The sequence below is a fragment of the Perissodus microlepis genome, chromosome 22 (genome assembly GCF_051167445.1).
Source record: "Perissodus microlepis isolate ML-2025 ecotype Zambia chromosome 22, ASM5116744v1, whole genome shotgun sequence".
Lineage (NCBI taxonomy): Eukaryota > Metazoa > Chordata > Actinopteri > Cichliformes > Cichlidae > Perissodus > Perissodus microlepis.
Genome location: NC_140481.1, coordinates 1883589 through 1897105, shown reverse-complemented (window position 1 = coordinate 1897105; position 13517 = coordinate 1883589). Strand labels below are relative to the sequence as shown.

At 43.2% G+C, this 13517-nt stretch overlaps 2 protein-coding genes across 2 annotated transcripts; one reads left to right on the top strand and one right to left on the bottom strand.

Moving 5' to 3' along the window:
- Positions 1–5332: 5332 nt before the first annotated feature.
- On the bottom strand, positions 5333–11315 carry chtopa (chromatin target of PRMT1a). The gene is made up of 6 exons (XM_084919891.1): positions 11203–11315; positions 10605–10694; positions 9410–9560; positions 7171–7345; positions 6637–6780; positions 5333–5999 (listed from the first exon to the last, which is right to left on the bottom strand). Exons 2-6 carry the CDS (start codon positions 10667–10669, stop codon positions 5809–5811), a joined length of 726 nt encoding a protein of 241 aa, XP_084776017.1. The 5' UTR covers positions 10670–10694; positions 11203–11315; the 3' UTR covers positions 5333–5808.
- Positions 11316–11437: 122 nt separating this feature from the next.
- snapin (SNAP associated protein) lies at positions 11438–13422 on the top strand. The gene is made up of 4 exons (XM_084919892.1): positions 11438–11655; positions 11788–11834; positions 11907–12025; positions 13021–13422. The coding sequence occupies exons 1-4, from the start codon at positions 11438–11440 to the stop codon at positions 13126–13128; spliced, it is 492 nt and encodes a 163-aa protein (XP_084776018.1). The 3' UTR covers positions 13129–13422.
- The last annotated feature ends 95 nt before the right edge of the window (positions 13423–13517 follow it).

Here is a 13517-nt window from a genome sequence, read left to right as displayed (position 1 = left end):
ATGAATGAGCTCATTTTGCTGAGGGTGGAGAATCTGACGCGGGAGGCTCCACTATTAGCAAAATATGGTGTGACTACAGGTCAGTGAATGTGTGTCAAAATAAAGGGGGAATTTAGGGTTTAATAATTTAATTGTTAAATAATTTAGGATCATTTTATGACTTTTGGGTTTTTTGGTCATTTGGATATGGTAAACAGAAACTGTTATTTTTATGTTAAGGTTAAAGGATTAAAGTGAACTGAATCCTGTTTAGAAGATACAATGCCAGTGTTTTAAAGCTGTGTACAAATTTTAGAGGGAAATTGTGGGACACGTTGACAAAAGATATGCTTTGGGGAAAATTAGTGAGGGTTGTAGGAGTAGAACAGGTTTGATTTCTTTTTTGATTTCTAGGAAGTAGTGGTTATAATGTAGGCTTACACATACAGATATTACATAGATTTATTTTTAGGATAAAGGGGAGAGCTTATAAGTAGAAATGATTTTTTATACATATTGCATTCTGTGCCTTTAAAGGAGTTGTGGCTCAATTCGTCTCTTGAGGGTCACGAGCTTTTGGCTAGCGCTATGATTGGCCAATCTACTGTGAGGAGGATATGAGTTATTGAGGGATTGCACACGCTTACAGACACAGAGTCCAGAAACACACATGAGAGTATTGATTCCAGGCAAAAGGCCTGAAATTCGTTTAGCTTTTAACTGAACTTAAAGACGGACCAAAGAGGAAGGAAAGCATATATTTTGGTTACGTCTGATAAACTAGAATTAGAAGGTATTTTTACATTAAAAGGAGCAAAATGAAATAAAAAGAGTTATATCAAAACAGGTTATAACATAGGAAATGTGAGGTTAAAGGGAAGTTAGTGTCAACACACAGGAGTTGTGTCTAGCCAGCATTTAGCTCTGATCAAAGTTATGCAGGAGTAATTGCTTATATGCTTAAACTCAATTGATTAGAGGGGAAATGGGGTTTTGTTTCCTTTGCAGAAGATCTCTGGACCACGAGAGAGGGTCAGAGCGAGGACACAATGTATTGCGACCTCTGGTGTTCCAGAGGGCGAGAGAGGGAGTGTGGAGCAGGGAAATTATTTTACTGCTATTGCTAAATAATAATCATCATCACCATTGCATTAATAATATAATTTACAGCACAGATATTGCATTCGGAGATTTATACAGTGTGTGTCTTTCAGAAAGACTAAGTTGCATTCTTTTACTAAGCTCTTAGTAGGGGTTCTTTTAAAGTTTTACTGTTGATTTTTGATTTATATTTTGAACAGTGCACTGATTTTTGTTTGAGAGTCTTTTCTTTAAGCAGATCTGCACATCGGAAATTACAAGCATTACACGTCGGCGAGAAAATTGTTGCAAGTGAGTTTCTCCACATTAAAATGGGCTCTGGAGAAAGCCACTTATTGGGACAATTAGAAAATAAGGGTCCCTGCCCAAAAAGGATTCAGCGAGGTAATCCGATCTAAAGTTCTTCTTTTTCTTTTTGAAATGACGTCATTTTGCTGAGGGCGGAAATCTAAATGCGGCGATGGTTTCCACTATCAGCAATGAATGAATGAATGAATGACTGGAAATAAAACAAACTGACTGACTGGTAAAAGCTGACAGGACTTGACCACGACTCAAGGTTAACCTCCACCTAGATAGGAAAAAAGGGTGGATGAATTTAGGTGTGTTTCTTTTTACAGGAGCAGATAGATGACAGCGACATCTGAGGTTGCATGACGATTTAACTGTTAAATACTACTTTCGGTGTTCGTGAACCTACCAGGGTGGTTGTTCAGGGGTTTGTGTTGTGTTGCTCACAGAGATAACTGTGAGAGAGTGTGTACACACCTGCGCAGCGTTAACATTTGCATTTTCTTCTTTTGAAAGAGGGTGATTCTTTTTACAGGAAATGTTTTACAGGACCTCTGGAATGTGGATGGCTGACGCCTAACCTGAGATGGTCAAATGTGGTTTGCTAACGTTTGTTTTGGCATGTGGAGGATTCAGTAGAAAACAGACAAGTGACATGAGAAAACAAATAAGGGATGCAGTTTCTATGGAACAGTTTAATATGGGGTTCGTAGGGATAAAGCAAGTGGAGCGACATTGCTTAAGGGAAGTCACTGATTAAATTGGGGATAAAATAAATTGCGGCAATAATAGTGATGTAATGATTTGGGAAATCCTGAACGTGATACTTGCCTGTTGTGCTGAATACTTTATCACTTTCGTGATCTATAGTTGGTTATAAATAAGATGTTTGATTTAGCAGATTTGTTTTCCAGGATACAGGTTCCAGGTGGAGCTGGGAGTTAAATGAGCTTAACCTGTAACTGCTGACTGATGTTTTTACACAAGCTTACAGGTTGGCAGGAGATTGTTTTAGAGAAAATGTGTAACGTTCGTGTACAGGCCTCAGTAGGGAGTCAACATGTGGGAGGAGGCCAGGAAGGCCCAAGAGGAGGTGGCCCCGGAAGAGAGCTTATTCGAGATAAGCTCCACCCCAAGTAACACGGGGGGGAACATAGAGGCAGAATAATCCTCTCCCCCTGTGCCGCGGTTCTCCCCAGCAGTCTACCTGGGGAGACGAAGAAAGAAGAGGAGCGTGACATGCCAAGCATTAATTCATTCCAGGCTCCTAACAGGCTAGGGCTCTAGTCTAAAGTATTTGATAGTTTAAAGGAATCGTAATAGTTTTGTACGTTTTTTACTTTTATACTCATAACGTTATACTCTTATCATGAAGTGAAAGTAAAAGAGCCTGGGAACAGTGATCATGAAATTGTGGGAAAATTGGAAAATAACGGGGATGTTGGGGTTAATAAGTGTTATAATGTGTTTGTTTGTTTATTGGCAGACAGGTGAATTGCCCAGACGCAGAGGTCTATCCGCTCCAGAGTCCAAACCGATCGAGTCGTCGAGGAAATTCAAGCGCGAGGTTGGCTCAGGTGGGAACAATTAGGTCCGACGTCTTTAATGGGAGTCCAAAATCGAATGGCTCTGGACATGTTGTTGGCTGAGAGAGGTGGAGTATGTGCAGTGTTTGGTGACATGTGCTGCACCTTTATTCCCAACAATACTGCTCCGGACGGAACGGTCACTCGGGCGCTGGAGAATCTGAAAACGTTATTTAGAACCATGCATGAGCAATCAGGCGTGAACACGGGGCTGGGAGACTGGATCACGTCTGTTTTTGGGCAATGGAAGGGTGTGTTTATGTCTGCCATGTTTTCTCTTATAGTTTTTCTAGGTATATTGATGATCGGGTGTTGTCTCATTCCTCTGGTAAGGCGAGTGTTGGTAAAACTGGTAAGCAGGGCCCTACGCTCTGGTTCAGCTGCGAGAAGCCGCCTGGACGGAGGAGTGAAACAAATTCTGGTAAAGGTTGGCCGATGGCCAAAGAGGAGGAGTGTGGACAAGAGATATTTTATTTTGTATTCTTATGGTGACGATTTATAATCAGAACTATCATTGATCAATCATTCATCATTGTCGAACCAGTTGACAGAATAATCTCTGAATTATATCTATGGTAATCTGAGCAAAATATTAATGTATGTATATTATCATCACTTTAATTAGTCTATTGTTGTTCTCTATCATTCTTTCTATCTGCTTAAGCTGTTGCAAATGGTATCCATATCATTGTATTCACCCCTCTCGAAGCTGTGGGTCCAGTAGGGCCTTCTACATTCACTTACACACATATTCAGGCCCACACCAACATGCACATAGAGAGTCATGGAAAGTACGCACGTTCACTCCCGCACGTACTAAGAACAGGGAGGTCGTCTCAGGACAATCTCTCGGTTGGACACACAGTCTCACAAAATTGCACAACATATCACAAACTTGTTTGTCTCGAAAGTAGTATCGGATGTCTATATAAGGAGAACTTTGGAACTGTTATCATTTCCAGTAAGATCTAGCTGTGATGTCATCAGGGTAATATAAGGATGGGGAGCGGTCTGCTCGAGGAAGATTGTAAGGTTGCTGTTGCAAGTTTCTTCCCACACTGTACTGTGTGTTTTAATTAAATAATTTGTGTTGACCCACTATGGACTTCCAGTCGTATGTCTCTTCCTCAAAAATTCGAACCACGACACCTTCCTGCAAAGTTTCTAGTGTTTATGTCTCCACAGGATGCTCCTTTGTGTCTGCCATCACTCACTGCGTTCTACGTGTGTCTGCTCAGTCTCATTCATTTGAGGGCTTGGCAACAAAATATAGACGGACATGCAAGACACGTGACAAGTGCTTTTAGCACAGAGTAGTCCACTTCCGGATGAAACAGCAACAGTACTAAATGCAAATTTAAATACTGATCCCATTATGCTAGCAACCATCTGATACCAATGTGGTATCAACATTATCAATCTTTGGATTGATCCGGTGTTCTGGTAATCCATCCTACCCGTTGTTTCTGCGCATGCGCACAACACGAAATTCAGTGGCAAATTGTCCTACCTTTGTGAATATTAGCTAGAAAAATACTCTGACCGGTAAAATTAACTGCCAAACCATCCTACCTTTGTGAATGTCACCTACAAGCATACTTAAACTGCTAAAATTTTGTGGCAAATCGTCCTACTTTTGTTAATCTGAGCTAGAAGCATACTTTAATAGCTACATTTCAGTGGCGAACCATCCTACCTTTGTTAATAACAGCTACACACTTACTCTGACGGGTAAAACTAAGTGCCAAACCATGCTACCTTTGTGAATGTTACCTACAAGCATACTTTAACGGGTAAAATGACCATCTCTGTTTAACATTTTGTGTTGACACACGAACGATTTCTAAACAAAACAGGAACTACATTAAAATTCATCGCAGAAAATTAACCAAACACAGCTGAACAATGAAGAAATAAGATTCTAAAATCCAATCAAGTCACAACAAACTATTCACATCAAAGACTGCACCCAAGTACAAGCTGAGAGAAATGCTGAGCCTCCTCCAAACTCCAGAAACTCACTGTAGTTTTCTTTTTACAAAAAAAAACACTCAAAGAGGGCAAAGTGAAAGACTTGGGAATAATTCAGTTTCATTAAAAAACAAAACAAAAAAAAACAAGGTTTTTCCAAAAGTTGTTTATTTTTTTGTGGCACTAAGTCCTCTGACTTCATTAGATACCCCACAGACTCATGAGAACTATATTCTGTTGGTGCAACAAAGCCATCTTCGGCCCAAAATGAACATGGCATCCTCAAAGTTACTTTGTGAAAACAGCAGAAGTGAAAGCATCACCCCCCCCCCCTACAAAGACAGCCAGCTCTTGGATGGAGGCTGGATGTGAATGCATATTTAAAACTCAGACATTTGACACAATTAAGGAAATAGTTTCCACTTTAATTCAAATTTCACCTAAAACATTTCACTGTAAGCAAATGGCAAACAAAGTGATGCTTAAAACTTCTGAATTCCCACGATTCGAGCAGGCAAATGTTTTAAAGAAAAGCACATTTAAAAACTGCTTTCAACAAATGTAAAATTTTGACAGTTTGTCCCTTTGGAGAAAAAAAAATAAATAAAAAAATGACAACGGAAAAAACCCGTCTTGGACACAGAAGTCTAGAAACAGCAGGGTTTGTTAATGCATAAGAAGTCCCTCCAGGATTAAAAGGGCTCTGAACGAGCGGGTCGATGCACAACCGAGCAGTGACCCACACAATATTGTTTAGACCGCTACTGGGTGCCACCTAAAGTGTCATCACTTTCAGCTAAATTAACAATCATTTCTCAGCACATCAACACTACACTGTTCGTCCAACTTCAGCGCCTCTGTGTGCTCAGTCCACAGTCCTTTACTCCATAGAGTCTGGGTCTGCCTGGGCCATGTAGGCATCCAGTTCTGCGTCCAAATGTCCCTTAGTCTTTGACATGTAGGCATCCAGCTGGTTGTCCAGCTGCTCGCGGGTAACAGCCGGTCTACCGACACCTCGGCCACGTCCACGTCGCCCAGCAAAACCGCCACGTCCACGCAGCCCCCCGCGACCTGTCAAGCAACACAGAGCAGAAATCTTCAGGAGTTTGTTAAACTGAAGAGCAAATGTTTTGTTGGCTCTGAATTTAAAATCCCCCTCACAAACAAAGTCTTCAATAATCTTATCTCAGAGCCCTCAAAGAACCGCATCACCCCAACAGAGCACCTCGCTCCCAATCTGCTGCTTCACTTGTAGCTCATCGGATAATTGAAGTTTAAATGGGAGGCAGAGCCTTCAGCTTCTGTGGAAGAGCTCCCAGTTTGGATCCAGGAGACCCTCTGTTCGTTTTAAGATTAGGCTCAAACTTTTCCTTTTTAATAAAGCATTTAGTTAAGGCTGGATCAGGTGACCCTGAATCCTTCCTTAGTTACTCTACAATAGGCCTAGGCTGCCAGGAGCTTCCCATGATGCACTTTATGCACCTTTATCCACCTACAGCATTTATACCCCACTCTACATTTAGTCATTAGTTATCAGTTTTTGTTGTCCTGTGTCAGCGTAGAGTCTCTACCGTAACATGAAGCACTTTGAGGCGAGCGCTGTTGTAACCTGCACTGTATGAATAAAACAGTTTTGAATAGATATTAAAAATGACAGTTCACTGGTGCTACACAAATAAGCTGAATTAAATAACAATAAGCCCCTGACCTCTGGGCACTCCTCGAGCTGCTCCTCGGGACAGGGCTCCTCCTCTTCCAACACCTGCACCACGTTGGCGGCCTCCTCTACGCATTGCCATACGACCGGCAGAACCACGGCCTCGCATGGGCCCACCTGTAGAAACTCGCTTCCCTGTGTAATGCAAAGCCAACACTCAGTAGGAGCACGAAGCAAGACTTAAAAAACGAAGCGACAGTCAAACCAAAGTTTCTGAAAGCATTTCACTAGTCGCACATGGCATTAACGTTGGCGGCCCGTCTCCTGCAGACATCCCAGGTACCAGTTGCCTAGGTAATTCTCCAATGCATTCAATACTAGGCTACATGTCAATCAATGGCACCCTGCGCACTCATTGGTAGTCGCTTGCATGGAAGTTGAGATGAGATGAGAGATAAGATCCTGGGTTCCGCCTGCCAAATGTGTTTCACCATCTACAATCTCCTGCAAATCACTTCCAGTATGTACACAGCTTAAAGGATGCCATTAGAATCCAGGCAGACACCGAAGTTTGTTGATACATACCTCTCAGAGACAGAGCTCCCCTCATTACGCCTCCTCTGCCTCGTCCCCGAAGACCTCCTCTGTTCATCCCGCGCATTCCTCCTCTGCCTCCAGGAGGTCCTCCACGCATCAGAGCCCCAACAGGCCGACCCAGCCGGGCTTGGATGTTGCTCTTCCCCAGTCGCTGCTTTAGGCTCTGACACATGTTAATTACAAATGCTACATTACAAAAGCAATTACGACAAAATTAAAATCAGTAAGCTGAATCCTCAGGAAATGTCATCTTGCACACGGCAGTAACAGGAGCCTCGTAATGACCTGCGGCTCAGACTCACAGCAACGCTGCAGTAAAGTCTTTACTGAACGAGGCCAGCGTGACCTACAGGTGCTGGGCAGGCTGGATTTCACGTGCTGCCACAGAGCTGCGATGAGGGCTGCAATCATGCTGCTCTGTGTGCATTCACACGTTTCACCCAGGACTCTCACACTCTGCACAAACGCTGCAGTCGACTCCAATCACAAATGTCAACAAATAAGAAATCAAATCTAATCTAAAATGCTGTCGGTACCTTAGCTGGATTCTTCCTTTGATTTTAATTTTGAAAGAGCCAGGAACTTGTTATTATAGACTACATCATTTTAAAAGGTCTTATACTTGTACAGGAGTTGTTCCAAAATCAAAGGGCTTTGAACATTTCTGTCAAAAAGGACATTTTAACTTGGATTCTGCAGTCAGTTTAAGGTTGCCATGAAAACTGAAACAAGCCCAGGGAATGATCATCTTCCGACCCATTCTTCAATCCCCGTTATTTGGAAAGAACATTTAGAAATTAGAGCAGCGTGTGGAGAATTAAGTCACCCGAAACTCAAAAGAAATGCCTAATTGTCAAACACTGTGATCAGAGCTGTGAGCAGCAGAAGCTTTTCACATTTCAAACTGGGCTGTGGCAGGCCAAGGTTTGGGGAATGGCTGGAATAATAAATCGTTTTGGCACGATCGCTTTTACGTCATTGTTAATATTAAAAATCCAGGTGTTTTCCTATAAAACCTGATACCATCCCTCAGCATCACTGTTCAGCAAAGCCCCGCCTGTATCAGCCTGTTGACACTGTGGTTTGATGTCTGCAGGCTCCAGGTAATCTTTTTTTTAAAATTTCACATTACACTTTGTCCACAGACTGACCAGGTCAGAGACCAGCTGGAGGACTGGATGGATCCAAAATATGATTTCCTTCTCTACTCACACACTCAGGCCACGTCCACATGGACACAGGTGTTTTTGTAAACTGAGAATTTCCGTTTTCATTTAAAAAATAAAAAAATCCCGTCCACATTTATATGCAAAAAACTAATTGAATAGTTTTCAAGAACGACCCAAAGCAACAGGTGGCGATATAACCAGGGCTGCACATAAGTGGTCCGCAGGTGTGCATGCGCTGTCAAAATAAAAGACGCGCACCAGATAAGAAGTTGCAACCTGCGTTTGCGTCCATATAAAAGGCAGTGTTTTTGTCCACTAGAGTGGGATTTTCACGGCACATTCTGCACCACATCTCTGTGCGTTCATCATTCGTTTGAAACCAGCTCACCTCCTGCAACCACTTTTCCGAGAATACGCGCTTCTTCGGACTCCTCCTGACATTTCTTTGGAGGTGGAGGAACACCAAAGTAATTGCTTAAAGGAGCTTCTTCGACATCTTTAAGAGTTCTAAACAAATGTCTGTCCTCCTCCAGAAAATCTTATGTACGCAAACACGCGTTGCAACTTCTTATCTGGTGCGCGTCTTATTTTGACAGCGCATGCGCGCCTGCAGACCACTTATGTGCAGCCCTGGATATAACCCTAACCGTGTAGAAATGTTAGCCAATCAGAAGTCGAGCAGCCTGCGAGGGAAAGCGTAAACAAAGATGTCTTTCTAAACTGTATTTGTATATGAAAGCATGTAAAAGCTGCAGATTAACAGCAACAATATTTTGTCAATATCACTGTAGAAATTCATCGCATGGAAACAATAACGTGTTATGCAAAAAAAAGGTGCACTCCCTTGGCGTTGAGTCCACACATAAACAGTTTTTAAAAATCTGTTTTCAGTGATGCAAAACGCCGTGCACGTGTGGATGAAAGGCCCAACGCACAGAAGAAGCTGCGTTCTCAAAAACACTCGTGTACGTGTGGACGTAGCCTTAATTCGGGTTAAACATATTCAGATGGAACCAACAGTGCCACGGACACCAATTTCACCTGAGCGTCGCGCTCACCTGCTTGTGATTCAGAGCGGCTTGCACCGAAGGCCGGTTCTCCATCTGCTGGGCCAGCCGACGATTGCGGGCGCTAGCCAAATGCTGCTGTTGCATGGTGGCTCGAATGCTTACCGCAGTGGGTTGCTTGTTCTTCAGCATGTTAGTGAAGCTTTAGAGGTGGGAGGGAAAAAGAAGGAGGAAGTAAAAGAAGGGGACAGGGGATATACAGAGGAGGAGGAAGCAGGGTTCCACATCATGTCATTTCTCATATGGACGATCGTGGCAGCTCTTTAGTCATGTTAGACTTTGTTCCACTTGTTGGCACTTATTTTCTCTCTCAATCATATGATATTCCAGAGTTACTTACACTTGACTTTAGCCTGTGTTGTAAAATTAACACAAGGAGAAAAAACAGTTGAAAGCAGACTTCAGGACAGAAGGAGAGAGAAAGTTTCAGAAGAAGAGCCACAATTGCCACTTACAAGCCTCCAGCTGACACTGCGGGGATGTCATCATGTCGCAGCAGCAGAGGCCAGGGCATGAGGTGTGCTTTGGCACCCAGCCACTTACAGGATGGACCGTGACTTTATTTAAACCACCAAGTGGTCAGGAAGTAGGGAATTGGGGGGGAAGGGGTAGTCCCTTGTCACGTCCAAGCTAGGACTGAGTACTCTGAGCAGGGAAAGGAGAAAGAAGAAGAAGAAAGATGATAGAACATGAGGAGATAAAAAGCTTCACTTTTACTGGTCTGAGAGAGAAAAAGATGAGAGGCAGAAAAGACGAGATGCCCCATCTCACTGACTTAGCTTTAGCTCTCTGCTCTCCTGTCCCATTTAATGGTGTATACATGACGTATACAGTGCTGTTTAAACAGGGAGCCAGCGTGCCGAGGCATTTACAGGATGGTGGTCTGGTTCTGCGTATGCGTTACCAACCACGACCGCTACAGTCACCCCTCGTCTACATGTGCGTGCTGCTCACACAAAACATTTGGCCTGGGCAAGCCCCTCCTGCCCCACACTTCATTTACATGTAACACAAACAAGGACAGGGCCAACAGAGTTGAATGAGCAGCGCACACACGGGGAACAGCCAGAGCTGCATCCATATCAGGTTTGGTCCCAACAGTAGGTTCCGCAGAGAGTATCAGAACCTTCACAAGCCAAGGCTGGCAGCAGGTGACTAATTTCTGACAGGGTGCGTAGCCTCTCACCGCTCATTTAGGGACACTTTGGTGGTGCTTTTCAGGACAACTTTTTGGGAGGCAGCCGCACTCATTTTGAAAGACTTTGATTGTAGAGTCCTGGAAACAGAAAAGACAGAATGTGTTTCACCTCCCTCTCTTTTACACATAATGTACGCACTACTACTAGAAGTTAAATTACCACTTTTAAGTCACTGTTGCAAGGAATTTGCTGTAATTAACATCAGCTGTTACACATGTGTTTAACAGAGAAAGATTATTTTGAGGACTACACACAGTGTCACACAAATCCTCCCGGTAGGAGTAACACACGACCCCCTCCCACCCAAGCTAAACTTCAGACCACCGCCAGTTTGGTTGACTTAGCAAAGTTTTCAACTTCTTTAAACTCTTTTCTGTGTCACCAGCAACAAAAAGGATCGATTCTTTAAGAGAACGTTTTCATTTGAACCCAATTGTCGATCACGTCCAGTGGAAAAATTAAATGTTTAGCGAGCGTCCATCCGGTTATAACAAACTGCAGAGACAAGAACACGGAGTAACGATTCCGCCTCGTCTTCGCTAACATGTCGTTTATCGACGAATAACAACTTAATCTCATACTTACAGCGGATTCTGCGTTGGTAGAGAAATGCCTCAAAGCTAGCTAAGGTTAGCTTTAGCAGCACGGCGGCTTCGTATAGGCGTCCTTGTATCCTGTTTAAATACAACTGACCATATACTAGCTCCCCACGCACGCGCGGTTTGAAACAGCGCTTAGGTAAGCGACCCTATATCAAACTCTCCCAGGAATATTGTAATAACGCGGAAATCGAGACTCCTTCGCGATCCGAAAGCCTAAAATGGTGCTCCTGGCTACACTGATGGGAAGAAAATGGAGAGGTTCTTGTGACGCTGACGTCACGAGGGCACGACTTCCTGTCCGCTCGCGCTGGTTCAGTAAAATGGCAGCTACAGCTTTAGTCGAAGGTTCTTCTGGTAACGATGCTGTTGCCGAGGGTTTGCTCGACCTCCTGAGACCAGCGATACAGCAGCTCGACCTGCATGTAAACTCGGTCAGGTAACTCGCGTCCTCGTTAGATTAGACCGCAAACCGCGCCAGCTTATTGACAGTCAGCTGACTTTCCCCGTCAGACTGATTGTTTTGTTGTTCAGTTTTCTCTGGACTCACGTGACTCACGTTTCTTTACAGAAAAAGCCAAGTGGAATTAAGAGAACATATAGACGGTCTGGCCACAGGTAAGGTCCTGCTTCAAATATAGCATCAGCTATAAAAGATTCATAAATAACGTGCTGTGTGCGGTTTTTCAGAGTTATGCAGGATAAACGAACATCAGAAGGTGGCTCTGGACCTGGACCCATATGTAAAGAAGTTGCTGAATGCGAGGCGTAGAGTTGTGCTAGTAAACAACATCCTGCAGAACGCTCAGGTCAGTGACCAGTCTGTAGCTGATCTTCTTCTGTATCACGTTCTGCCCGTCAGCATGCCTACAATCAGAGGTACAGCCTTCGTCACATCAGACATTAGGCAGGAAATTAGTATAATGTAATATTGGGCCCCTGTAAGGGAGGTACAGTGAGTGGGCATCACGTGTGCGACCTGAGTGGAACGTGACGTAGAGTAACTATGGAAGTCTGAATTTGATTCTCCTAACACTGCTGGACTTCATCCACGCGTTCATGCACAGCTGTAACTGCAGGGTGTCTGCGTCATGTCATTTCCATCATCTTTGGGTGAATCCAGAGCTCCCAGTGAACGTCTGTGTGCCCTTCAGTTTGTTCTGAAATCATCATGTATCTATCAGGTTATCTTTGCAAAATATTACATTTGTTTGATACTATGAAACATTCAAGTGTGACAAATATGCAACAAATAATTTTTTTACTCCATTATAATTGTCTGGGCAGACTCTGCAGTGCACACACGCTCAAGGCAGATTAGTTTGACTTTTAAGAAAAATGAGTATAGTAAGAACGAGTTACCTGGTTTACTGGTGTACACATCTGCAAACGAGTCTCAGCCTTATAAAGTAGCAAGTGAACACAGTGGAGCGTTTAGCAGCTCTAGACTCAGATATTTATCTTTAGCAGATTCGAGCTGAGTTAAAAGTAAGTTGAATGTTGGGTTTATAGCTGGACACACAACTCCACATAGAGTTAAAGCTGCTTTAAAACTTTTGCACAGCAAGAAATTAAGAAGTTCTTCACTCTGTTTTTTGTGATTTGGCACAAACTTCCACTATAGTAAATAATAATTACTGCTATTAATAATATTGCTACGATCACCAACACTACAAATACTGTATGAAGAGACTTGTAATTCCGATTTCCATGGCGACCACAGATATACTAACTATTCAAGTTACCTGAAAATGGTGTGAAAACGATATAGAAACATTACACAACCTGAGCTTTCTTTGTCCAGGAACGTCTGAGGCGGCTCAACCACAACGTGGCCAAAGAGACGGCGCGGAGGAAGACAATACTGGAGACATCGGGCGTCTTCGCTTCCCGCTCACCTAGTAAACCATGAACCTCACCTTGAACCTCCTTCTGCTCCACACAGTAAATGCTGTGAGCTATTTTGATCAGCAGGAAAGGATGATTGTGATTATAGGAAGCTAAAAAACCAGGAGGGGCCGGTCTTCCTTTGACATTTGCTTGTCTTTTTTGTTTAATACTTGCTGATGTTCTGCTTTTGTCAAAGTGAAAAAGCTGCTGTCTGCTTACCATTTGGCAACTTCAGAGTACGGGCTTGCACAGTGGAGATATTTATGTAATAATTCTAATGCACTCAATAAATAGATACACTATGTGGACAAAACTATAGGAGCCACAGCTCTTAATCTTTTGATGTTTTTATTGCCACAGGTGTGTGAAATCAATCACTGGCTTTGCAACCTGCCCTCACAAACATTTGTG

Coding starts and splice junctions, on each gene's coding strand:
- snapin (XM_084919892.1), top strand. CDS start 11,438: ATGGTGCTCCTGGCTACACTGATGGGAAGAAAATGGAGAGGTTCTTGT. Junction 11,656..11,787: donor CTGCATGTAAACTCGGTCAG/GTAACTCGCGTC, acceptor GTTTCTTTACAG/AAAAAGCCAAGTGGAATTAA. Junction 11,835..11,906: donor TATAGACGGTCTGGCCACAG/GTAAGGTCCTGC, acceptor GCGGTTTTTCAG/AGTTATGCAGGATAAACGAA.
- chtopa (XM_084919891.1), bottom strand. CDS start 10,669: ATGAGTGCGGCTGCCTCCCAAAAAGTTGTCCTGAAAAGCACCACCAAA. Junction 7,346..9,409: donor CCGCTCTGAATCACAAGCAG/GTGAGCGCGACG, acceptor AACATGTGTCAG/AGCCTAAAGCAGCGACTGGG. Junction 6,000..6,636: donor AGCTCGAGGAGTGCCCAGAG/GTCAGGGGCTTA, acceptor GTTGCTTGACAG/GTCGCGGGGGGCTGCGTGGA.